The following is a 26965-nucleotide window of genomic DNA, read 5'->3' on the forward strand; positions in this document are numbered from 1 at the left end:
AAACGTATACGACTATTTCTTTTCCATTACCTGAATAAGACATAAATCAAGCTTTCCGACACGTGGCCTTGTGTGTCCCCCAAATCCGGTATCGCACAGTAAAATACAATTTTCCCCATATCGTGTCCAAAACATCGCTTTTCATGACTGAATGTGATTCGAACTATCCATACGTCTACGTGGCAAGGTGTTAACTGCTTATCCGTTACGGTACAGTCCAATACGATGTACACGTCATCGCACATCATAACAACGTTTTGCATGCCTGTCTTATTCTGGTCAGCCCTATGTCGAGGTGAGAATAATTGTCCTGATAATCCGGTGCTATTGGCACCAATACGATTTTCTTGCAAACGTATAAGACTATTGGTTTACCATTGCCTGAATAAGTCATAAATCAAGCCTGCCGTCACGTAGCCTTGTGTGTCCCCCAAATCCGGTATCGCATAGTAAAATACGATTTCCGCCATATCGTGTCCAAAATATAGCTTTTTATGCCTGAATGTGATTTGAACTAACCATATGTTTACATGACAAGGTGTTAACTGCTTATCCGTATCGGTACAGTCCAATACGATGTACACACCGTCGTGCATCATAACAACGTTTTGCATGCCTATGTCTTATACTTGTCAGCTCTATGTCGAGGTGGAAATAATTGTCCTGTTAATCCGATATAATTTAATTAGTATGATTTACCTGCAACCGTGTTCGATAATTTCTTTTCCATTGCATGTATAAGTCATAAAACAAGCATTCCGTCATGTGGCCTTGTATGTCCCCCAAATCCGGTATCGCACAGTAAAATACAATTTTCACCATATCGTGTCCAGAATATCGCTTTTCATGATGGTATGTGATACGTATGAACCATATGACAACATCGCAAGGTCTGAACTGCTTATCCGTTACGGTACATTCCAATACGATGCACACGCCATCGTGCATCGTAAATACGTTTTGGATGCCTATGTCTTATATTTGTGAGCCCTATGTCAAGGTGGTAATAATTGTCCTGTTAATTCGATACAATTTAATAAGTATGATTTACCTGCAACCGTGTTCGATAATTTCTTTTCCATTGCATGTATAAGTCATAAATCAAACCTTCCGTCACCTGGCCTTGTGTGTCCCCCAAATCCGGTATCGCGCAGTAAAATACAATTTTCAACATATCGTGTCCAGAATATCGCTTTTCATGATGGTATGTGATACGTATGAACCATATGGCAAAATCGCAAGGTCTGATCTGCTTATCCGTTGCGGTACAGTACAATACGATGTACACGCCGTCGTGCATCATAACTACTTTTTCGATACCCGTGTATCTACCTGTCGACCCTATGTCGAGTTGGTATTATCCTGATAATAATAGGTATTGTCCTGATAATACGGTGTTATGGACACCAATACGATTTTCTTGCAAACGTATACGACTATTTCTTTTCCATTGCCTGAATAAGTCATAAATCAAGCCTGCCGTCACGTGGCCTTGTGTGTCCCCCAAATCCGGTATCGCACAGTAAAATACGATTTTCGCCATATCGTGTCCAAGATATCGCTTATTATGCCGTTATGTGATACGTATGTACCATGTGTCAACGTGGCAAGTTGTGAACTCCTTGTCCGTTATGGTACAGTTCTATACGATATACACGCCATCGTCCATCATAATTACGTTTTGCATGCCTATGTCTTTCACGTGTTTCTATGGCAATTATATATTGTATGTCCGTCTAATCCGGTGATATTGAGTTAAATGCGGTTTTCGCCCTACCGTGCTCATTAATTTGTGTTTACAATGCCTGTCTGTCAGATGTAGCAACCAAATGACTATAACATATTATACATCGCAGGGTTGTATTTTATTATCAATTATGAGGTTCGCGCCATCGTGCAGTATACCCACGTTTTACATGCCTTTGCCTTATACTTTATACCTCTATGTCGATTTGGCGATGATTGTACTGATAATCCGGTGATGTTAGTTCGAATATGATTTTTGTGCTACCATGTTCAATCATTCCTTTTGAAATGCGTGTATATGATATGGATCAACACTGTGCCAATGTTTCTATGTGTGTCGTCGTCATTCCGTATGTCATAGTCAAATACGGTTTTCACGCCATCATTTTTCATAATGATATTTCCACGCCTGTATCTGATATTAAGCCTCCGTATGTTAACGTTGTAGTAAGTGTTTTGCGTATCTGGTGAGTTGCAGTTCAATATGATTTATGCTCCATCTTGTTTGAAAATCATGTTTTGTGTGCTTGTATGTCATACGATACCACATTATTTAGTCGTCGCAATGTGTCTCTTAGTAATCCGGTATGGTATGATGCCGACTTGCCTTATTACATCTTCCATGACTATTTAATACCATCATTTTCGATATCGTAGTTTTACTGACCTTCTAATTTACTGTAGTCTGGTTAAATATGTATGAAATCCTATGTTGTTAATTTTATATTCTAGAAGATACTAATATTTTGAAGGCTTTTTCAACTTCGTGTATTTAAAATACTTTAATACGCCTTATGATCTAATATTTTCTAGTTTCGCATCGTAAGGATTGTCCGAAAAGCCGGCGGGCTTCATTAAAATATTATTAAATTTCTTCAAATTTATAATACGTTTTAAATGACTGTATCTTAAACTAAACTCTCCTATGTATCGTTGTAATGAGTCTACTACTACACCGGTGATTTTCGGTTTAATATGTTTTACGCTACAGCATGCTTAAAAATTACATTTGGCATGCCTGTATGTAATAAGAATGAACCATATGTCAACATCGCAATTGTGTTCTACTATTCCCGTTTGGTGAGGTGTCATTATTTTTTATATACGTTTCTATTACTTAGGTGCCATCGACTTCCCATATTATGTTTTCTATGAATGTATTTAATACGAATAATCCCTTTGATAACATTGCATCGTGTTTTCTGCTCATCCGGTATTGTACGGTTTAATGTGATTTACGATTTATCGTGCTTAATAATTTCTGTTTCAATGACTATTTTTGATACTAATCTTCTCTATGTGAACTTCGCAATCTGTGTCCTGAGAATTCGGTAAAATAAGATTAGTTAAATATGATTAACGCGCCATCGTTTCTTAATGAAGTTTTCCATGCCTCTATATATCATGCGAATATCAACGAAGCGATTCTCAACTCCGTAGGGAAATTTCTGTTTATGCGGTTAGTTGCAGTAAAGCGTACAGTTTTAATTTCTTTGAAACATGAACATTTTGAGTACTCTGTTTGATTCATTTTTGTGAATTCGCATGTATTTTATCAATAATATAGTATCCACAATAGGGAAACGCCATGTGCACTCCCCCAAGGTTATGACATTGCTATTAGAACTTTACCACAACTTGTAATGTCCATGTGTCACTCTAATAGAAACCTTTATACCTTCAACAAATTGGCTGCGAAATGTTAATCCCCAGAGCAAACCCCCAAGAACTCCTAATCCATATATCATTTTACACACGACATATTACCCCCGCGTACAAATGCCTAAGAGTCTTCTCCTTGTACAAACCCTCAAGAATCCCGAATCCATCTATCATCGTACAAACGATAGGTTACCTCCATGTGCAAATGCGTAAGAGTCATCTTCTATAATATCACACGCACAATGAGTTACGTACGTGCAAACATTTAAATATCCTGTTCATTTATAACATTGTCTCCCACGACAAGTTACCTCCACGTGCCAACACCCGAGAATAATATATCACTCTAATATCCCTGCTACAGCAAGAACATTCAAGCGGATTGAAAATCTAATCCGTTTTGAGTATTTCTGAATCCTACGTATGACAATTCAAGTTCATTAAAGCGAAATCGATCTGAATCCTTTTTAAGATTTTTCAATCTTGAAATTAATTATTATAATATGTAAAATTAATTTTAAGATAAAAAAACATTAAAGTGGATAGAGATTCATTCTATTTTAATGAATTATAATTGCTACTTGTAGGATTCAGAAATAGACTCAAAGCGGATTGGATTTTCAATCCAGTTGAATGTCTTTGTTTTAGCAGGGATTCCGCTCATGACAGGTAACCTCTACGTTAAAACCATTAGGAAGGCTTTACTTATATAATCGTATTATATTTTATTATATTTTATTATATTATCGTACGTATAAGCAGTAAACTTTATGTGCAAAACCCTAAAAAATTATACTCTTATTACAACACACCCACAACCTATAATACCCATGTGCAAACCATCAAGAAACTTACAACCTTTAAAGCAATGCAACGGTAAATGATTAACACCTAGTACAAACCCTCGGCAATACCGAATCCATCTATCATTGTACAAACGATAGGTTACCTTCATGTGCAAATGCGTAAGTCTTCTCCTTCTATAATATCACACGCACAATGAGTTACTTACGTGCAAACATTTAAATATCCTATACAATTATAACATTGACTCCCACGACAGTGCAAGCCATCAAGAATTCCGATTCCCTATATTATCGTACAAACGACAGGTTACCCCCATGTACAAATACGTAAAAGTCTTCTCCTTTTATAATATCTCACGCACAATGAATTACGTACGTGCAAACCTTTAAATATCCTGTACATTTAGAACATTGTCTCCCACAACAGGTACCGCCATCTGCCAACTCCCTAGAACAAATTTTGTAACGTATTTGCGAATTTTTACAAATTAATTCATTTAATTGCTAATATTATGTGAATACTCCTGAAGTAGATTTTGTTAAATTTACCAATTATTGAGAAATACATGAAACAATGTGACATTCACTGAGACTGATTTTAATATTCTTACTAATCAATTCATAAATCGCCTCATACTGCCTAGTTAGGTAAAAGCATTTTGAGCAGATGCCTAATTTACTCAATCTGGTGTAGGGACTTTGGGCACATGCCTAAAGTGACAAATTTCTGCCCAATGAGGAGGATATAGGCGAAAAAACTGCCTGAAGTGCCGAATTAGGGGATATATATATATATATATATATATATAACATAAGTATCTGGGATATTTCATGGGAAAAAGAGCCGTTTTCTGGGATTTTATTCGAGATCTGGGACATCCCAGAAAAATACCGATGTCTTCTGGGACCAATGGCAAATACAATTTTTTACAAATCTAGTATTAATGTGTTTACTTCAGCTGAGACAGCTAGAGCTCTTCCCGCCTTTTTTACCAATATTGCAAGAGAAGGAATGATGACATACAAAAATAATTCTAGTTTATTTTGTGGTAAGTAAATTTATTTTTAAATCCCCTGATTTACATTAATATATGTTGGAAACCTGATAATCAATATAATCTTTTTTCACAGATGTGAATATTAATGAGATGGATTTGGAATCGAATAAAGAAGAGGATTATCCCTCTCAAACCAACAAAATAAATATTTCCAACATGTTTGATGAAGTTTTAATAGACGGCAGCATGGTAGATATTGAATCTGAAACTACAAGTAAGTTTTTATTTTATTTTATTTATTAATAAATAAATATTTAGTAGAATTAATTTTAGTTTTCTTAGATTTTATCTTTTACATTTTTCAAATTTGTGCTTTGCAAGTAAATTATAATAATTTCAATATAATTTAGTATTACATGATATAATATATTTAATAATATAACTTGCTATAATTTAGTTTCATTACTATAAAATCAAATTTTTTAATTTTATCACTCATTGGTTTTGTCAACAATTTCCTTTCTGCCATTTTTTATATAATTTTTCCAAATCTTATCCGGATTTTTAAAATGCTTCTTGATAACAGAAACTTGTTATATTTCTGAAAATGAGTTAAAATATTTAAAGCGTACAAATTAAGAAGTAAGGAGTCAATATGAAATTAATGCACAAGTTAATTATCAAGTAATTTGATTAAAATGATATTATGTTTAGTATTTAAAACTTTTTAATTTTATCACTCACTGGTCTTATCAACAATTTCCTTTCTGCTATTTTTTATATAATTTTTCCAAATCTTATCCGGATTTTTAAAATGCTTCTTGATAACAGAAGCTTGTCATATTTCTGAAAATTAGTTAAAATTATTTAAAGCTGCAACGATTACCGAAAATCGTAAGACTCGCGCGAGGTTAACGAGCGGCTAAGCGAGAGGAGCCGCATTCGGATCGTGAGAGAGAGAGAGCGCGTAAGGGGGAATGACCGGGAGGGGAGGCTCCGACCGGCAGTATGACTGTGCCACTCAGTCTGTTCGTGCCGATCTAACCTCAGTTCCTCCGCTGTTCAAAGTTTTCGTGTGTTTTTGCCAATTGACATTGCGAACTTGAGTGCGTGGGTGGGTGTGTAGCAGCAGCAGCAATAGCAGTAGCAGCGACTGCAGTAGCAGCAACAGCAGCAGCAGCAATAGCAGCGAACTCAGTGGCAACAACAACAACAGCAGAAACAGTAATAGAAGTGGTGCAGCGAGCAGCGGGTCCGTTGATTAACAGCGTGTTATTCGGATACGGTTGGCCACCGTATCCTCATCGATATTGCGGTAGGTGCACCTTCTTCCCCTCTTTAATTGTTTATAATTTGCGTGCGAATCCGCGCAGCGAGCGCGAAGAATTTATTGGTTACGCGCGAGCAGGTAGTTCGCGATAATCGCGGTTTTCTCTCTCTCTCAATTTGCGTGTCTTGTTATTCACGCGTGCGTGCGTAAGTCTCTCGGCCAATTCCCCGTGTAAGTCAAGTGCATTAATAAAGTGCATATTTATCGTTTCTATCGAATCAAAGAGTCGTTATTGTGTCTTTCCTTTGTCCGGAGGTCGCGCCCGTGTTTATTTTCAGTGTTTACGTCGATTCGAATTCGCCGGTTATGTAGCACGGACCGTACGAGTACAGGTAGCCGCGAATCGACGCCTTGGGTTCCGACGGCGGCCGCTCGAGCGCTACTAGCAAGGGGCGACAGCGCCGCCAAGCGGTGAGTTGGGGGAACCCAACTCGGAACGGTGAAGAGACTCTGCGCAGGCGCACTTCGAGGCAAGGTAGGTTACTGTGCCTTGAGCACAGAGATAACAAGGCGTCGTTTAGTCGCAATTAAAGGTACGTCTGCAGGATTATAGACTAAACGGCAGCCTGTTACAAAGCGTACAAATTAAGAAGTAAGGAGTCAATATGAAATTAATGCACAAGTTAATTATCAAGTAATTTGATTAAAATGGTATCAATTTTTAGTACTTAAAACTTTTTAATTTTATCACTCACTGGTCTTGTCAACAATTTCTATTCTGCCATTTTTTATAGAATTTTTCCATATCTCTTATCATGATTTTTAAAATGCTTCTTGATAACAGAAACTTGTCATATTTCTGAAAATTAGTTAAAATTATTCAAAGCGTATGTATTAAGATAGGAGTCAATATGAAGTTAATGCAAAAGTTAATTATCAAGTAATTTGATTCCATCAAACAATTAAATTAAAATGGTATCAATTTATATAATATATATAAATTTATATACTTTATATAATTGTGGCAGGGAATTTCGGGGGGTTTGACCGCGCTCCGAGTTCTTCCGCCAGAAGGCCTGTTTGGCTCTACCCCCGATTATTTAGGGCGCCAGACCGTCGGCTGATTACGGCGATCGTCGGGGGTAAGGCCAGTAGGGTTACGCGCATCCCGGTCTGCCTAACGGCGACTGCGCAGAGTGGGCAGATGGGGGGATACGCGTTGTGTCCTAACTTCAGGCCTTTGGTGTCCAACTTTCCTTCGTTAATTAGTGTACGCCGGCAGCTCAGATGACGACTCCTTAGGTCAGGTCGTGAGGACGTTCGAAATCGCGCGTATTTTACCTAACGAATAATCCGAAAATATAGCGAATTAATAAACTCGTATGTAACCGACCGCGGCTGAAAATCACTAACATGCAACAGGGGCAGGTTATCAAATAAGATATATATGTATATACAGACAATTAATAATTTTATTGATGCATTAAAAGTTTCTCACATACGAGGTCGGAATAAATGTGGTCGGTCGAATCCTAAATTTCCATTAATCCCTGAGATACAATTTAAACGGTTCCTAAAATGGCGGAAAGGTCAGCGCGAGTAACAAATCGCAATTTTCCTTTATAAAACCTACGCTTAAATTCGGCTTGCGAAATGGCGGAAAGGTCAGCACAACTAGTTAGTCAAAACAATTTACTTCAACGGAACCTACGTTTGTACTAAGTAACTAACGGAAGGTCAGCGCGAATACTAACTTGCAATTTTCTTTTGTAAGACGAACTTAATAAACGTGACGAAAGGTCAGCGCGAATACCAAGTAGCAACTTTCTTTTACAAAACGAACACTTAATAAAGTCGACGAAAGGTCAGCGCGAATACTAAGTTGCAAATTTCTTTCGTAAACTCTACACTCAATAAATGGTAAACGAAGGTCAGCGCGAATCCTAAATCGCGAATCTCTTTCGTAAACCGAACACTCAATTTAAATTCGCGGAATGGCGGACAGGTCAGCACGATCCTATAGGCACCGACGTCGACGGATCCACGCGTCGCGACGACCTACGGCACTGAACTATCGATTCCCGCACTTCACGATTAATTAGAATTGAGCGGCATTTTGCCTACTTACAAATTTTCCTGGTGGTACTGGCAAACAAAATTGGCAACAGGGAATATAAGAGGCGTCTAGCGCTAAAGGTTCGACAGCGAAAATCAGCTAATAGAGACTCCTTCTCTCTATATCTCCAATAGCGAAATATCTGAGGCGTCTAGCGAGAGTAACAATAGAGAGAGGCTCCTTCCTTGCGGATATCCAGTGGCAAAATGGACGAGAATCGGCTTCTCGCGGTCAAAGATCGTTTCTCTTCTCCTCTTTCCGAGAAGAAATATTATTATTGGTCGGTATGCTAATTCGGATATCGGTAGCGCCCTCCGGATTTTTATCATTGGTCCGTATGTAAATTAGAATAATACAGCGCCCTCCTTAACTCTCCTACTTTCGTCGTTATTTACTCTCTCTCACCCCCCACTAAGGTATCTATCATTAATTGTCGGAAAAGGTCTACCCCTACTCTTATCTATTCGTCTATGCGGACGGAAATCAAATTTTATTCTAATTTGCCTATTGGTCGTGACGTCACTAGCGAATTTTGTCAGATGTTCGAATTCGGTCAGTTAAATTATTATTAAATCTAAAGGGGGTAGTTGTCGCTCGCTATCATAATAGGGGTGTCGGTCGTGTGCGAATTTTACAATTTAATATTTATTTCGTGTTCATTCTTTTTCAATTTTTTTAAATTTTAATCTAAGAAATACGTATATAATATACGCCGTTTCATTTATAGCGCCCTCATCTTCGCATTTACATATTATTCTATTATTTTATATTGTCTGTCTCGCTCGCTCTTGTTTCGTCTATTTCGCTCGCTCTGTCTCGCTCGCTCTGTCTCAGTCTGTCTCGCTCGATCTTGTTTAGTCTGCTTCGCTCGCTCTGTCTCGCTCGCTCTGTCTCAGTCTGTCTCGCTCGCTCGCTCTCAGTCTATATCGGCGCTTCAAGATGGCCGCTCAGTTTCTCGCGCGTACGCCTCGTGTTCTTGCGCCGGTTGTTGGAGCGCCTCCTGGGGCGCTCCCGTGTCGGTTCTGTGGTGTTGTTCCGGGTGTTTATGTGTGTGGTCGCTGATTTTTCGTGTGTGTGGCGCTGATTTTCGTGTGTGTGGCGCTCAGGATGTCGCCGATGGTGTTCGGCAGCCCGACACAGCTGATTGCCGGCTGCCACTTCATCGGCGATTTTCTGCTCGCCCCAGGAGTGTCAGTGCCTCGTGCGTGTTCGTGTTAGTGTCTGGGAGTGTAACGGATCTGCATGTGTCATCAACATGCATCTCCGTTGCATTTCCCAGTCAGATTTTGCATTTTTCTTTTTGCCGGCCGGCAACACGTGGTCGGGAGTGTCTGTGAGTGAGTGTGTGCGTGCGCTCTCTTTTTCTGTGGTGCGCTCCTTTTTTTCTTTTCTGCTCTTTGAGCATCCGTCGGATCGCGTTGGGCAAGTTTGTTTCGCCCATATCTCCGGCGTGGTCATTCGGACATGGAAAATAATAATGGTTCGGTGTAGGGCGTGTTTAGTTTTATTTTAAACAACCGGTTACGGGGCGGCAAGGGACGGGGATGGTCTTTCTGAGGTGTTGCAAATAATGCAGCACTCAGGAAAGGCTTTGTAATGTGCCACATTACATAATTTCTATTAAATGATAGCTTTTTAGTTAAGAACATATGATTATTTATTTTTTATTGTTTTAATTTTATTTTTAGTATTTAAAACTTTTTAATTTTATCACTCACTGGTCTTGTCAACAATTTCCTTTCTGCCATTGTTAGGAAATATACAGTTCTTATATCCGTGATTTACAGCTCCAATTTTATTCAATGTGTAAGGCTAAAAGTATAAATAATTAATTATAATTACGGTTTACGGTATTACAGTATAATGAAAAAAAGAGGACGAACTCATCAACTTATACGTTTCATTCACATTGGATAAAATTGAAGCTGTAAATCACTGATATAAGAACTTTATTCTCACATTAAATTTTAATCTCACCACTGAATTTGAAATTATGAAGATGGCGGTGCCTATAAAAATTCGGATCGGGACGGATCCGTCCACGATCCGAGGAGGGATCCCGTGTAGACACTCCCTTAGGCTTTCTCCAGATAAGACCCGTGGGTCGGAAAACCACGCCGTATTTTGCCACATTCTTCATACTACTCCCTCATTTACACATTTTTTATTTGAGTAATTTAAACAATCGTTCACAAATTAGATTTTTTTCTTGGCTAAGTGATTAAAAAATTACATGAGTTTTCTATAAATTAAAAATCTGAAGTAACCTATTTCAAGAGCTTGGAAACAAGAAACTTTTGATAATTTGATACAAATTTTATTATGTTAGTTACTTTACGAATTATTAGCTTCCAAAATAAACGGCTTATTCTGAATATAAAAACAATTTATCGAAAACCAAAATTTTATCGTATAGATTTCTCCGCGTATTTTCTATATTTTCAGTGACACATTATATATATTTTATATGTTATCTATAATTAGATAAAATATAAGAACGAAAAGGACTCGACGCTTAAAAACCGAAGAAAGGATTCTAGACGTATCTTCGTACTTTTGCCTATTGCAAACATTCTTTTCGTTGCACTCTCGTTCTCTCTCTTTCTGCTGGACAGTCAATTTCATGCTCACTCTAAATTTTCCCTGACTAGCTCCGAGCGGGGACGTACGGTGCTGACTTCGACATTTTATCGCCAAAGCCGCAGTTTCGTTGTCTTTCTCTGCTTCTCGAAGTTTTTCGTCGCGTTCACAATTCAATTTTCGATTATTTAATTTATAATTAAAATTTAGATTAATAAAAAAAATGGATATTTTACTATTCGTACTTCAAATTGAAATTTTATGTCATGTAACACTGGGATAAACGCAAATATAAGTATTTAACGCGTACATCTATGGAAAACGTTTGGATTTGAATGAATGATGCGATCACACAGCATGAATTAATTCTAAAATAATTCAAAATTAATTCATGAAATAATATAATTATTTTAGAATTAATTCAATGAATTAATTCTGTATTAATTTTATGTCCGTTTTTTTTCCTTTAGAAATATAACGAATATTATTACTACATTAATTGACTAAAATAATTTTCAAATATTACATGCATTTTAGAAGAATTATTTTATGAAATATTAACGTAATAGTTTTGAAATTATTACAGTTAGAATATTTTGAATTGTTTCAAAATTAATGTTTAAAATTAATATTGAAGAAATAAACAGCGGACATAAAATTAATACAAAATTGATTCACTGAAATAATTTTCAAATATTACATGCATTTTAGAAGAATTATTTTATGAAATATTATCATAATAATTTTGAAATCATTACAGTAAGAATGTTTTGAATTGTTTCAAAATTAATTTTCAAAATGATACTTAAGTAATAAAAAGCTGGCGTAAAATTAATACAGAATTGATTCACTGAAATAATTTTAAAAGATTATATCCATTTCACAAGAATTATTTTATAAAATACTATCTAATTACTTTTAGAATTATTATAAAAAATATTTAAAATTATATAACACAACTAGATATACTATAAATAAATTATTTACTGAATATATAAGTAAAATTTGAAAAATTATTAAAAGTGCTATATTTTATATAATTATGGAAGAACACGAAATAAAATAATTGATAAACGTACAGTACTTTATTTAATGTTTACTTTAATATTATCTAGTATATGGTGTAACGGGGTTTCTTACCGTTTAATTATTTTTATTCGCGCGAGTTTATTGAAGGGCGAATGTAATCATCTATGCTTAATACATAATCCGGAGAGCATGGGGAAACAGGTGTCAGTCAACCAATAGATCTACTAATCTAAGAAAATGAGTGGAAGCAATATGGAATAACCGAGTCGAAAGCACTTGTTAATAACACGAACAGAATCTTTTATTGTCTATCAAATATTACACTGGATCGGCCCGCGAGTTTATGTTGACATCAGCGCTCGCTCATCGAGAACACACAGTGTCGGGACGCTCGCTGCTCTTTGTTAACAGAGCTATTGCATGCACGCTTCGAACACGAGAAATTAATTGTTATACATGCAACCACGATCGCGAGATTAAGCTGGCCAGCTTACCTTTGTTTTGCGGACACCAATAAGTCGCACTCGGAAAAGGTCTATTGTTTGTTTGTGTCGCGAGTCGCGAACTTAAAAGCACGTGGCTTCGCCCTCGATGGCGAAATCTCACGCACGCACTAGCGTTATCACCGCGCACGGCGCCTTTGTCTGCTGGTTCAAGCCTTCGCCCTTGTGAGCTGCACGGCACCTCGGCTGCGACGATCTCTGGAACTCAGGTCTTGGTGCTCTGCGAACGGAATTCTGCTCCGATAACTCGGGAAGTGACAGCTGGTCTCGTACACACCGGCGAACTCGTTGATGGTCAAAGCTTCACTGGTTCAATTTCAATCGCGCGCGTTCCGTCTGCTCGCGTGCCGAATTCTTTCGTTACGTTTTTCGTCTCCCCGGTAGGTGCTGCCTCCGCAGGCAGCAATTAGGTTATATTATTAGCGCTAATTTGACGTTTACCGTCACAATGGATATATATTAGATATACATTATAAATATTACATAAAGCAGATTTCTTATCGAATTTTCACATTGAATTTCTTTCAATTTTAACGAACAATAATAAAAAATGGAAGTGCTTAACGCAATGCTAGGGGTTTAAATAATCCTGAATTAAAATTCCCTTAAGGAGATATGAAACGCCCCTGATAACACCTCGAAGAAATTAAGATTTGGTGCTGCTTGATCAAATTTTGAAAGAACCACTCTATAGAATTGTGTGAAATTTGAACTGAGTAATTCTTGGACATATATCTACACCCTAAAAAAAAGTTTTTATTTTTAATCTAACTTTGATTCTGCAATATTTCAAGTTCTGTAAATGCCGGTAAGGTAGGTACTTTCATGAACGTTTCATATGCTCAGTAATGCGTACAAAAGCTTTTTTACGAGATTAAAACCTATAATATTTCTTGGATTATTGGTACGTTAATTCGTAAATTAATTAGTGCATTTTTACAAAAATCATATCACGAATTAATTCAGAAATAATTTTATATTAATATCTGAAATAATTCAGGTAAATCAAAATTTTCCATTTTAATATAATGCAAGAATTAATGTATTGTTACGTTTAAACTTAAAGACTTAGACTTTACTTTATTAATTTTAAAAAGTGTTTACAAACAGATAACGAAGTGTTAACTAACTATTCTGTGTTTTCTATTACAAACATAAACAAACAACATATACAAATTAATGTTGCAGCGGATACATATTCGAATAAGAACTATTCGAAAGATGCACTCGTAACAAAATAATTAATTTATAATTATATCTTGCGTTAATTTGTAACTTTAAACCTATAATTTTTCTTGGACTAATTCAACATTAATCCGTGAATTAATGTGTATATTTGTACAAAAATCATATCACGAATTAATTCAGAAATAATTTTGAATTATTTTCTGAAATAATTCGGGTGAATCGAAATTTTGCATTTTCATATAATTTAAGAATTAATTTTAAATGAATCCAGAATCATTTGTTGCGTTGATTTCGAGATTAAAACCTATAATATTTCATGGATTAATTCAACATTAATGAATGATTTAATTTATGTATTTTTACAAAAATCATATCACGAAATAATTTTGAAATAGTTTTAAAATATTTCAAGATATAATTTTAGTTTTATGTTGTAAATTAATTCATGGTTCCTTTCAAAATCCTTTCTAAATTAATTCATGTATTAATTTGTTTATTTTTACAGGAATCATTACCTGAATTATTTTTAATAGAATTTTAGAATATTTCTTTGTAATATTTCATGTATTAATTAAGAAATAATTTTCTTTTCTTAGAAAATTATTTTTATATTAATTCTTTGCGTTAATTCAAGAATTAATTCAGTGAATTAATTCATGCTCTGTGGGATGTAGGGTAATAAATACGGGAAATAATTTGAGATGAACAAAGAGAGAGAGAGAGAGAGAGATATTTTATTATTTATAATTTACATCATTGCTATCACTGAAAAATTATCGATGATTTGAATGAATTATTGATGAATTTGACAATTTCAAATTTTAATTTATTGTAACATTGTACGATTAACCAGACGTGACAAAAAGCCTTTTTTTATTTTTATTGTTTAATATAATTATATTGAATACAAATAAAACAAAACTTTACTCTTTTCGTTGCAGGTGAAAGTCAAATTTCTTTTGAATTCTATGATTTCCAAACATTGGAGAAACATGAGTTTTCTAACTGCCGAATTCATAGTAGCACCTTGAATGATTCTAAATCGCTCAATAATAATGAATGTAATAAAGATGATAATATTCTCAATATTTCCCAATGCGAGGTGGAGAAACTAAGGAGATTTTCAGATTGTAATACAAATAATTATAATCTTTCTACGATTGAAAAATGTATCCTCTCGGATAATTCTTTGGAACAGAATCAAACTTTACCAGTAACAGATATAAGTGATTCAGGTAAAAGAGACCACAGTTCTAGTCAAAAGATTAATATGCCATTAGTTGATTACTCAAATACTGATAGTGATATAAGCACAATTAACTCAGAAATCCATAAAAACTTTGAAAGGCAAAATAATGGTAAGCCTTTTTTTATGTCAACATAAATATTTCAAGAATTATAATAATAAAACTACTTGAAATGAATAATACCGGCATACAAGAAAAATCGTTTAAGTAAAATAAACTATTATTTGTTATGTTTTTCGGGTTGTTTAATGTTATTGGGCTGTTTGATCCTCGGCGGTTAAAGACAAAGTTATTTAAAGATCAAATGTGTTTATTCTGGAAAAAATTAATTTTTGTCTGGTGATTCAGAAAGAGCGAACAATTTTCAAACCTATATTTTGTTTTTTTACATTATGACCCAGAGGTTATTTCACAGTTATTATAAGTAGTGATATAAAAAGTTTAATTAGCCACTGCAAGTTTCTAAATTTCTGTTTGGCATTAGAATTACGTTTTCGTCCTAGATTTTTCCAGTATAACAATAATTATTTTGACAAAACATATTTGACCTGTAAGTGACCTTAATTCTGCGGTAATAGGATCAAACGGTCCACGGGTTAAAATACATAGAAATATATCTTGCATTAAAACATCATGAAGATGATTGATTTTGTACTCCGATGTAATTATTATCAAAACTTAATAGATTTTAATTACTTTTCTTGTCTAAATCACAAGCTGTTAATCAGATGAAATAATCATTTCTCTTTATAAATTCCTTCATGTTTATATGTTTCGAATCAATATTAATATTTCTTTTTTATTATATACAGCGTCTTTTACATCACCCCTCTATCATGCAATAGATCCCCATACATATATATTTATTTAGATTGATTCCCAATTAGACAGATTTCGATTCCTAATAACCTTAATCTAATAACCTTATCTCCTAATAAACTTAGCTCTCTACGACAAATTCTAAGTTGCCTTTCCTTTTTAATATTCCCCGCAGATTTGCAATTTCCTAGTCTCGTCATTCTCCTTTCTTTCTTTCCTGGTTCAGTAGTTCTTGGAATTTTTTAAACCATTAGTTTAAATCTTAATTTTTTTCCTCTGTTCATCCAGCTTTATATCGAACATTTTCTGAAATAATTCCTGCAAACTCTTATGTTTCTAGTCATTCAACTTATCGCTGTTACCAGTCATTCAATCTTCATCAATTTCTTTCATTAATGTAACGTTTCTTCTTATTACAACTCTCTCTACGCTGGATCTTGCTTTATTTGCCTCGAACTTTCTAAGTGCTACTTACCGAATGAAGGTATCTTCCATGTCGATCATGCCCCGATGCTTCAACTCTTGCCACTTCAACGTTTGCCACTTGATGTATCTCCTATGCTGCCATGCTTCTTGTCATCTTCAGGGTACCCCTATCTTGCTCTGTTTTCGTAGCTTTTTCCCGTTTTTTCACATCTTTCTTACGTAGTCCGTTTTCTTACCTTGCTTTCGTTACTTTTTTAATGTTTTTTTCTATTTCTCCTTTCATTTTCTTTAAGCTATTCTGCGCTTTCTTCGCTGATCGTCTCTTTCTTTCGTCTTTCTTCTTCTTCGCACCCGATATCTCTACTCTTCTTACTCACGATGTAACCTCTCACAGTACTGCAATTTTCGACCTTCGTTTCTCCGCTGTAACCTACTGCCGTCCATCTTCACTTTTCTTTACTAATTTCACCTACTTCTATAAATTTTCTTTCTTTATTTTCCTCTCTATTACTACGAGGGGGGTCGATAAGTCTTTCCAAAAAGAAGGAAAAAAAAGTTTTGCGTATGTAATTTTTTTTTATTTGTCAACATAATCTTCTTAAAGGTCGATACATTTTATGAAACGGCCTTCCAGTTTTTTTAAGCCATCAGAAAAATATGATTTCTGAAAACTCTCAAAATAGGTATTTGTTTCGGCGATGACTTCTTCATTCGACGTGAATCGTTGTCCGGCAAGCCATTTTTTGAGGTTAGAAAATAAGAAAAAGTCACTGGGAGCCAAATCAGGCGAATATGGTGGAGGTCAATTAATTCGAACTTTAAATCGTTAATTGTTGCCATCGAAACTAGACACGTGTGAATTCGAGCATTGTCTTGAAGAAAGAGGCATTTTTTTTGTTCAAGTGAGGACGTTTTTCTCTGATTTTTTCTTTCAGCTGCCCTAATAATAACGCATAATATTGTCCAGTGATCGTCTGGCCCTTTTCCAAGTAGTCGATGTAGATGATTTCGTACGCATCCCAGAAAAACCGTGGCCATAATCTTGCCAGCTGACTTTACTGTCTTTGCCTTCTTTGGGGCTGGTTCTCCTGCGGTAATCCATTGTTTGGACTGTTCTTTGGTTTCAGGAGTGTAGTGGTTTGCCCATGTTTCGTCTACAGTTACGAGTCGACGTCAAAAGTCTTCCGGATTACGACGTATTCGTGCCAAAAGAGCCGCAGAGGTAACCACACGGGTTCGTTTGTTTTCAACAGTGAGCAAACGCGGCACCCATCTTGCTGATATTTTTTTCATCTCCAATTTTTTATGCAAAAGTGAAATGATTGTATCCTTTGATACCTCAACTAATTCTCGCAATTTTAATCTTCTAACACTCAACACCATATCATGGATTTTGTTGACCATTTCGGGTGTACTCACTTCTACGGGGCGTCCTGATTGAGGTTTATCTTCTGTTGTTGTACGGCTGCGTTTGAATTCATTTACCCAGTTATAAACAGACTTGCCATGAACGGCGTTCAACTCAACTGTGATTTCTTTTGGTGTAAGGCCTTTCAAATGAAAATGTTTTATCACCGCTCGAAATTCTGTTTTTTCCATTTTTCAAATAAACCAATAACTTTTTGTTCAACGAACGCTCACAAAAAAAACGACTTAATGAATCGAGCTGAAACTTTGTACGATATCTACTTACTAGTATTGCTTGCCAAAAACATCATAATTTAAGCGTGACGAGCGCCATCTCTTGAATTTTGTAAAGACTTATTAACCCTCCCTCGTAGTTTCTTAATCATAGCTCACGATGTGCAACTTGCCACGGCCAAACTGCCTAAATCCCGTTTCGAATCGATATTATTGATTACAACAATATTGCATATTATTTCGCGTTAGTTACACCTGTGGCAATATTTTTAAAGAAAATATTTTAATTGCACAGATTTGCAAAATATAAATAATAAGGTTGTGACGGTACTGGAAATGTTGACATAATATTAAATATCAAGAAACATGATGAACATGAAAATGGTATATTTAATACAGACTATTATAGGCTATTATGGAATAACTTCGAAATCATTAAGAAAATCATTAAGAAAATAACACACATTGATTATTTTGAGAGAAATAATAAAAAAGTTTATAGAATAACTACTGCAAAGTTTGAGCAAATTTTATAATGCTTTTAATTCGATATTCATTAAAAACAGGCTTACAATAATAAGATTACTTCATTACTGAGCATTTTTATATGTAACATACTATCATATATACAACAAAATAAGGAAGCAATCTTAATAAAATCGATTTGAAGGATATATAAATCCAAAACTATTTTATAGAGATGCTCCTAAATGTGATTTACAGCTTGCGTTTTGGACAATTACGGTATAGAACTTTTTTAAACGCAACATGTATTTTCTAGATCTCTGGAACTTTAACTAACTATAGCTATACAGCTTGTAAAAAACGTCATAAAAATTGATTAATTGGTTTACAGTCATCTACATACTTGTACAGTTTTCATTATTGATATTGATACTGATATTAATCACTGTACAGTAAATATAGTTTCTAATTTCTGAAGAAGATTCATAATAGCGATGAATAGTTTTGAAAATAAAAACATCAGTATCACATTCGTTGATTATTTATTAACAGTAACGTTTCTGTTATAAAGTGTAACCCTCCACAGATTAATATAAAATTATGCCAGCGATTCACAGCAACAATTCATTATTTTTGACTTAAATCTTGAAACAATTAATAAAAAATGATGACTTCCACAAAAAATTAAAGAATTACACACATAACTATTAAATTATTATATTAATTGTCCATTGATTCTGTAGTCTGGAGGGGCTTACACTTTGTATTTAAAATGTTGCTATTATATGACATTTATATGACAACAAGGGCGATTATTATTGAGTTATTTAGAATAAATACACAAGATTCAAACGGACAAAAAGAACAATATATAAATTTTAATAATAACGACGATTATTTCTTGCCTTTTTGAGATTACATAAATAAGAAGAAAAATTTCATAAGTATGCCTGATAAAAATTCAACATTTCCGAAGACCGAAAATTCGAAGGTTCTAGATACTTATTTAACATGTTGACTGCAACAGCAATTTTCAGAATTCTGGCCTAAAATAATAATTTGAATCGATCACATTATATTATTAAAATCTTTCCCAGAAACCATTTATCGATATTAGCACTGATATATTCCGAGTTTAATCGTAGTTGCACAAAAATGGGAAGTAAACAAAAACGAGATAACTCGTAGTTGGCGTCCTAGAAAAGAACATAATCTACAAATTCTTTTGTAGTTGGCAGTCAACGTGTTAATCCCTACTAAAAATTCTTACATCAGTTCTAATGTAAGAAACATCGTTAGATCACGAAGGATGTTTTCGCCCTCTATTTCTTACACTTGAATCTGTTCTCATGCAAGATCCAACGTAAGAAATATATAAAAATGACTCATTGTCTATTCTCATGAAAGAACTGACGCATAAAATTATTTATGTTACCAAATCAATCATCATTGTTTGTTATAAATTTTTATAAAAGTTTGGTTTCTGATATTTATATAAATTTTCTACATAAGATTTTACGCGAAGATAGTTTCATGTATTAGTTCTTTCATGAGAATAGAGTACGAGTCATTTTTATATATTTCTTACGTTGGATCTTGCATGAGAACAGGTTCAAATGTAAGAAATAGGGGGCGAAAACATCCTACGGAATCTAACGATGTTTCTTACATTAGAACTGATGTAAGAATTTATAGTAGGTATGTGACTTTTTTGTGTTGTTCATAGTGACATTGTTTTTATATGTTAAATATTCATAAATAATTGAAATTTATATTTCAGCAAGTTTTGAATCGATACAGACATTAGCTGTAAGGATGGGTGTGTCTTGCAATTATTTCAATAATGATAGTGACACAGACGACGAAATTAAGTTGAAGTCTAAAAATACTACCAATAACTTAGAAGAATCGGATAACATTTCGAATATTAATAGTGATATTCCATGTGCAGAAAGTAAAAAGCAAGTTGAATTTCAACAAAAAATATCTCAAAATGTAGATAATATTGAAATCGAAGGCGAATGTGACCGAATTGAGTATTACCATCCTAATGAATATGAAGAGTCATCTGCTCATTCCGAAACTGACTCTGAAAATGATTATGATTTACTTCCATCGGGTACACAAAATGTTAGTCTGCCAACCAATTTGAAAACCAGCAAAAACTCTGAATCAAAAAGCATGAATAAGGAAAACATAAAACTGAATCGTGAGTAATCATCTTATGAAAGTCTAAATTTTATTAATAATATTGAAATTTTTTTGGTATTATAACTTAAGTTTCATTCGTCTCGCATATAAAGAATTAGAGAAAAGAGATGTAAAGAATGAGAGGAAAGAAGTAGCTGGGGACCGGGTTCTTGTAAGCTATTCAAAGCTAGACCCGGTGGTTGAGTTTGCTAGACGTTTAAATCCTTGAGCACGTGAGCCTGCAAAGAACGTCGTGCGATAAACACATACATAGGTTCTGATTTGAATTTTAATGTGGAAGAGAACGCACAAAGAAAAGTTAGAGTTAGACGTGAAATAATAAGATAGTCAGTTAATAATAAGTATCACTTTATAAGACTCGGCAGCTCAACAGCGGAGGTTCAACAGTAGAGACAGATAACACGTGTTCAATTTTCTACTCACCGGAATCACCTATTACCTAAAACTGCAATTTATCGCATTGTGTGTGCATTTCTCTGCTCCACAAACTGCGCACGGACATATCGACAGGCTCTCCCCTTAGACCTCAATCTCTTACAAATTTCTTGTCAATTACCGTAATAATTGACCTGCCGTCTAGTAACGCGTATGTATCGACTGTTTTGGTCGAACCTTTAACACGAAACGGCACGATTTTCAGGAAGCCGGTTTTTTATATTAGTCACTTGATCGATTTACTTTTCGAGTTTTCCCGATCATCGTGCGGACGTCAGTCCGGGAGTGCTCACGAGAATCTTTCTTACGATTGTCGCGATCCCTAATTCTTTTTGATGACCGAAGGCATACAACAAGGTATAATGGTATTTTCGGTACACATCTCACGTACGTTTTTATTTACATTCTTCACGCTTATGCCTATCGCCTAAGCATGGGAAGCAAACTTTCAATTTTCTTGCGATGGTCCACCTTCGATAAGTGAATTTGCGCTTGAAATCAGTACAATATCGCAAACAATGATTTGTTCTCTCACAGTGAGAACATTTCTTTTCTCTCAGTTAATGCATTTTTTCGATTTCCTCTCTCGACATTTATTCATCCGTCGTTGCGCAAACTATAGCCATTCTTGACGACTTCACATACGCTCTCGAAACATCTTTCCCTTTCGCACTCTTGTCCTCCTCGAACTGCCTGGATGACGTGGTAGATAAGTGAGCTATGCCCGAGAATACCGCATTAACAGCCTTTTTTGACAAAAACGTAGACAATGATTCTAGCTTCGTTTCCCCGGAATTCAAAGTGAACAAATGATCAGAGAAAGACATTTATAATTGGCCCGGAAGCTTGCTTATTATGCTTTTCCACAACGGCACATCAATCAAATAGTCCGTCAATTCTAACGATTTGAACGCGGCCAACGCATTGCCCAGTCTCGCCGTGAACTCAACAATATTCACCTCACCATCTCTCATTGACAGCAAGTCGATGATATCCTCGGAGATTCTATTCGCTATAGCAATAAAATTTTGAAACTGAAGCTTCAACGAGTTGATAATCAACTGAGCGCAGCGCGTGGTAGCTAACAAAGTCTTGTTTTGAAGCTTAGCATTGCTATCCAATGCCTTTTGCAAACGTGTGATGTTCTCACAATCAGGGTGTCCAAAATTTCAAGTAGATTCGCGAAAACGTTTTCTGATGTGCACCCACTTGAGGGAATCGCTGGTGAACGTAGGAAGTTCTTTCAAAAACGTCGGATGGCTTCCCAAACTCGAATCACTCTAACTCACCGCTGTTTCTCTAATTGTACGCAATGTTACTAGTAGCGTCTCCGCAAACGCATTGTTCATCGCATTCGTGGTGTTCGCATTTTAAATCGCGTTCATGTTTTCACTGTTACACATCATACTTTGTGTACCATCTTGCTAGACGTTGGCTTGTTCGTAGTTTGCTTCGAAGTTGGAGTTGCTGCTTTGGCTGGTAATCCTTCTGTCTACTTGTCGACGTTGGGTTTACTACATGGACAATCGCGTCGACCGCAGGTAGCGGGGATAAGTCTCTGTCTCTCAATAGCCAAGGTGGCCAGACGCGTCTACATCAGACGACGATTGGGTTGGTGGCGACAGGGTCTACCATGACGGGGGTTGTTGCGTGGCGGCTTAGCTGCTGCTGGTTGTCTGCCGATCAGTGGATTGGTGACGTAACTGCTCCTGTTACGTTTAGCTGCTGGTGCTACCACCGTTGGTGGCACTCAACCTTTTTTCTTAGTCATCGATGACAACAAATAAAGTCAATCAGACGTGCTCGACACCACAGTGGTTTAAACTACGCTACTCGTGCTCGATTGTTCGTTGTTCCTCGCCCCTTAGGAAACAGGAATCGTGGTCGTTGGAAGTTATTTTTTTATTTTTGCAAGTTTATTTTAGAAAAATGTAATACAAAAGACTTAAAAAATCGAAACACCAGTGCTGCTAAAGTCAACCTGGATGCATAAAAGTGAAAACACAAGAAACTAACATCGCAAAATCATAGCCACAAGAGCATTGATCGAAAAGGTGTCTTGCCAGTCCGAAAGCTACCAAGCTTTTTTAAGGTCCACCTTCCTCTTTTACGCTTTCTTATTTTAGGCTTAAGGCGTGGGCGTGGCTTTTTCGAGCATAGCGCACTAGCTGTGTGCTCACTTTACTCCGTTCACCCTCTCTTCGTCATGCCTATTGGCCTCTGTGTCCATTTGGCGTCCCAATCCGCAATTTCGATTACCGGGAAAAATTTATTTTCCTCGAGATCTTCAAGCTCGGAAAACCGTATGTTTCCCGATCTGAACAACGGCGTCATGGCCATGAGTCCGCACGAATGCGTTCACGCACACATGGAGAGTAAGAAGTCGGGCGTTCTGGTTTATTCTACACGCGGCATTTATCTTCTTATTTTATATATTTAAATATTGTTGGGCGCTCGAAAAAAAACCTGGGCATCTCGGACGATAATCAGAACTCGCATATTACAAATTACACTTGTCGGCTACATCTTGTCATCGCGGTTTATCTTATCTTAAATCTACGTAGTTATATTTTGCGTACAGCCTTATTTACGCGATTTACAATGTGTCTTATCATTTTAAAAATGTCGAACTTAAACTACGGAGTTACGGAATCAGATGGTCGAGATTATAAGTGTGGGATTTATAATATCGATAACGTCACGTTCCGTACGTGCCGCGGCGCTGGTTTCGTTCCCGAGGTTTTGTTGGGGAAAGCCAGGCGCCGGACCGGTTACACGTTTATATTTTTACGACTTCGGCGCGTCGAGAGAGGATCAGGCTAAACGTATGGCTCGTAGCTGCTTTGCGATCACTTGATTATGTTGTCCCCTCGTTTCCTAATTTCGGTTCGGAAAAGGTAGTTCAAGTGGAGTTAGGCACAATTCATAAAAGAAAAAGAATGGGAAAGAAAACGAAACGAAAATTTTAAACGCGCTGTGAGCTAGTATGTTATCGAATTTACAACTCTAACCATCCGAAACATGCAGCATTTTGTACAAAGTGCATTATTATTCACTTAAGTTCAATTTAAAACTTTTTATGCAGAACCTCTCACTGAAGTATATTCATTCATTTTTGTTGAATAAATATATTATTATATGCAATATCAATCTTAAGTAAAATAGCAATCAACTACCTTTTGATTTAAAAATGTCCATTCTTGATTCACTTATCATACGCAGTATCTCTCATCGATTTTTAATTATATAAATATTTATGTGAAAATGTTGTAATACAAAATTAAGTTGTTAAATTGTTTATTTTTGCGGTAATATCAGTTTAAATATACATTAAATATTGGCTACTAATTAACTCGTTCTCCAAGTTTTCTCAAGAACAAACATTTTTTCCATTATTTTTTGAGTAGTTCAATCTTAATTTTTTCCATTAATGTATTTTCTCAAGCTTTATGAAAGAATTGATTAACTAATTTTGTAAAAAGGTAAAAAATACTTATGATAAATTTTATTATGTTATACTAAACAATTATCTCCAACGTTCTCCAAATGAAGATAACATTAGTTTCGAAATTTTTGAAAAAAAAAATAGATTTGTTTTTCAGACAATTTGGAAAACCTGACTAGAGAATAAAACCTATGTTCTTAAAAAAATTTGATATTTATAATGTTTTCTCTTTACGATCATATAAATTCTATTTTACAGGTAAAGGAAAACTTCAAATTCTACATAAGATCGATGCAGCGTTAGGTAATCATTGCAATACAGCTCTTTCAAATAAAATCGTCTCCCGTTCTTCCTCGAAATCACTGAAAAATAACCTACGAAGAAGGTTTCGCAGTGACTTCAAAGCCAAAAAAAATGAAGAAAACAATTCTAAACAAATAATAGTTCAAAACTTTGAAAGGACTATTCCCGAATCGAGCGAAGAAGACTCGGGTGATGAATATCTACCAGAGAATGATATAGAAAATGATAGTTCAGAAGATGATTTTGAAAATGGAGATTACTCAGAGGTTGAAGATGATGAACTCTATTCTTGGGAAGTTGGTGCTAGTACACCAGATACTAGCGGGTCTCAGGATCATTCATACGAGCATAAATATAATTTAGCTCCTAGTCAAATCATACCGGCACATGAACTCATCGTTCCTGAATCAAGTGTGGGTGGTGAATGGTACTATAAATCAAACTGTTGTTGTTATTGCTTTGAATTGTGTTCACGCGTCGACCGTCATCTAATCACTAAACATAAAAACACAAAAACTGTGCAGAAAATTATCAGTATTGTCGGGAATTCTAAACAAGCCAAGGCCAAAAGAAGACATTACTTTGATATTTTGAGAAAAGCTGGTAATGATCGTTGGAATATCGATAAAAGTATTAATCCAAACAAAATTATGATACCATCTCGAAGAAAAGCAACAAATAAAGGAATATCTAAATCCAGTAAAAATACTAACGACTCCGTACAAATTAATTCAAGCGACAATATTCTTAATAATTTACATAATAATACTGAGAAAACAACAACTAACAAATCTACGAAATTAGAAAAATTACGATGTGGAATTTGCTTTGCTTGGCTTTCTAGAAACTATATTGCGCAACATGGAATAGAAAAACATGATTAAAATCTGGCTGCGATGGGCACATAAGGTGCCTTGGCATCCGCAAGAAGCTGGATGTTTGCTTGTCATCATTACGCACTACCCAAATTAAGGAAGCGAATCCTTTGTTTTATGAACGAAGATGAAATAGGCAACATAGCGAGATACGATAAATTGATCATCCTTTACGGTAACAAGTATTCTACAAGACACACAAAACTAGACCAACAAGATTTGGTAAAAGGTCACTTGCGATTATTGGGCAAACTAGTTTATCAAGTAAGATTATTCCATCCTGACCTCAAGACTTTGGAAGATTGCATGCGGGGTACGGCCTGGCCATATGTTTTACAAGCTATAAAAGTACTCTCAGAGTATGATGAAAAAAGTGAAACAGTGAACAATGCTTACAATGGTCATACCCTTGGTATGCTACTAAGACGTCTTTTCACAATATGCAGAGCTTATTATTACAAAACAGAAAATAAAATAGGCCTGGAACGTCTGACAGGTTTTATGGTAGCTTTTGAAGACGAATATACCGTTCACATTGGGTCTAAGGCTACAGATGCTGATAACAAATCTCGTAGACGTCGTGCTCGTAAGCCATTGCCAACCACTCGTGATATTGAATTGTTTGGTACATTTTTAGAGGATCAGTTTAATGTCAGTTATAATTTTCTAATCAAAGAAGGTTTCAGTGACTATCACTTCCAAAGGTTATCTAAAATAACTTTGATTATTCTGCAACTATTTAACAGAAGGAGACCTTGTGAAACTGAAAGGGCAGAAGTGGAGGACTTTGAGAATGCAAAGCAAGCTGACGCTAATGATGAGTACTTCCAATTGCTTACGCATGAAGACAGGAAACAGTCTTCATCATATATAAGGATGGATTGTGCAGGCAAGAAACAGAATGGTCTCGATGGTATTATTTACTTAAAAGGAAATTTGGTAAATAGTGTTAACTTATTGTTAAGTTTGAGGAAACAAGCTAATATTCCAGTTGGTAATATGTTCTTGTTTGCACTTCCAAGTGCAAAAAATAGTAGAATGAAGCATGTTAAAGCGTACTATGCTATGAGTGATTTAGTCAAGGAGTGTCATACGCAATATAAGCCTTTAGAAAGACCTGAAGCGATTACACATACAAATTTGCGAAAGCAAATGGCTACAAAGTTTAGCATATTTGAGGAACAAGTAGAAGTAGACGCT

At 35.5% G+C, this 26965-nt stretch overlaps 1 protein-coding gene across 1 annotated transcript; it reads left to right on the forward strand.

The window, feature by feature from the left end:
* Positions 1-5229: 5229 nt before the first annotated feature.
* On the forward strand, positions 5230-25774 carry LOC131669412 (homeobox protein 2-like). Its single transcript, XM_058944263.1, has 5 exons — positions 5230-5263; positions 5346-5486; positions 14840-15256; positions 20277-20705; positions 24846-25774. Exons 1-5 carry the CDS (start codon positions 5230-5232, stop codon positions 25772-25774), a joined length of 1950 nt encoding a protein of 649 aa, XP_058800246.1.
* The last annotated feature ends 1191 nt before the right edge of the window (positions 25775-26965 follow it).

Source organism: Phymastichus coffea, unplaced genomic scaffold (genome assembly GCF_024137745.1).
Source record: "Phymastichus coffea isolate CEN01 unplaced genomic scaffold, Cenicafe_Pcof_1.1 PCOF00007, whole genome shotgun sequence".
NCBI classification, from domain to species: Eukaryota; Metazoa; Arthropoda; class Insecta; order Hymenoptera; family Eulophidae; genus Phymastichus; species Phymastichus coffea.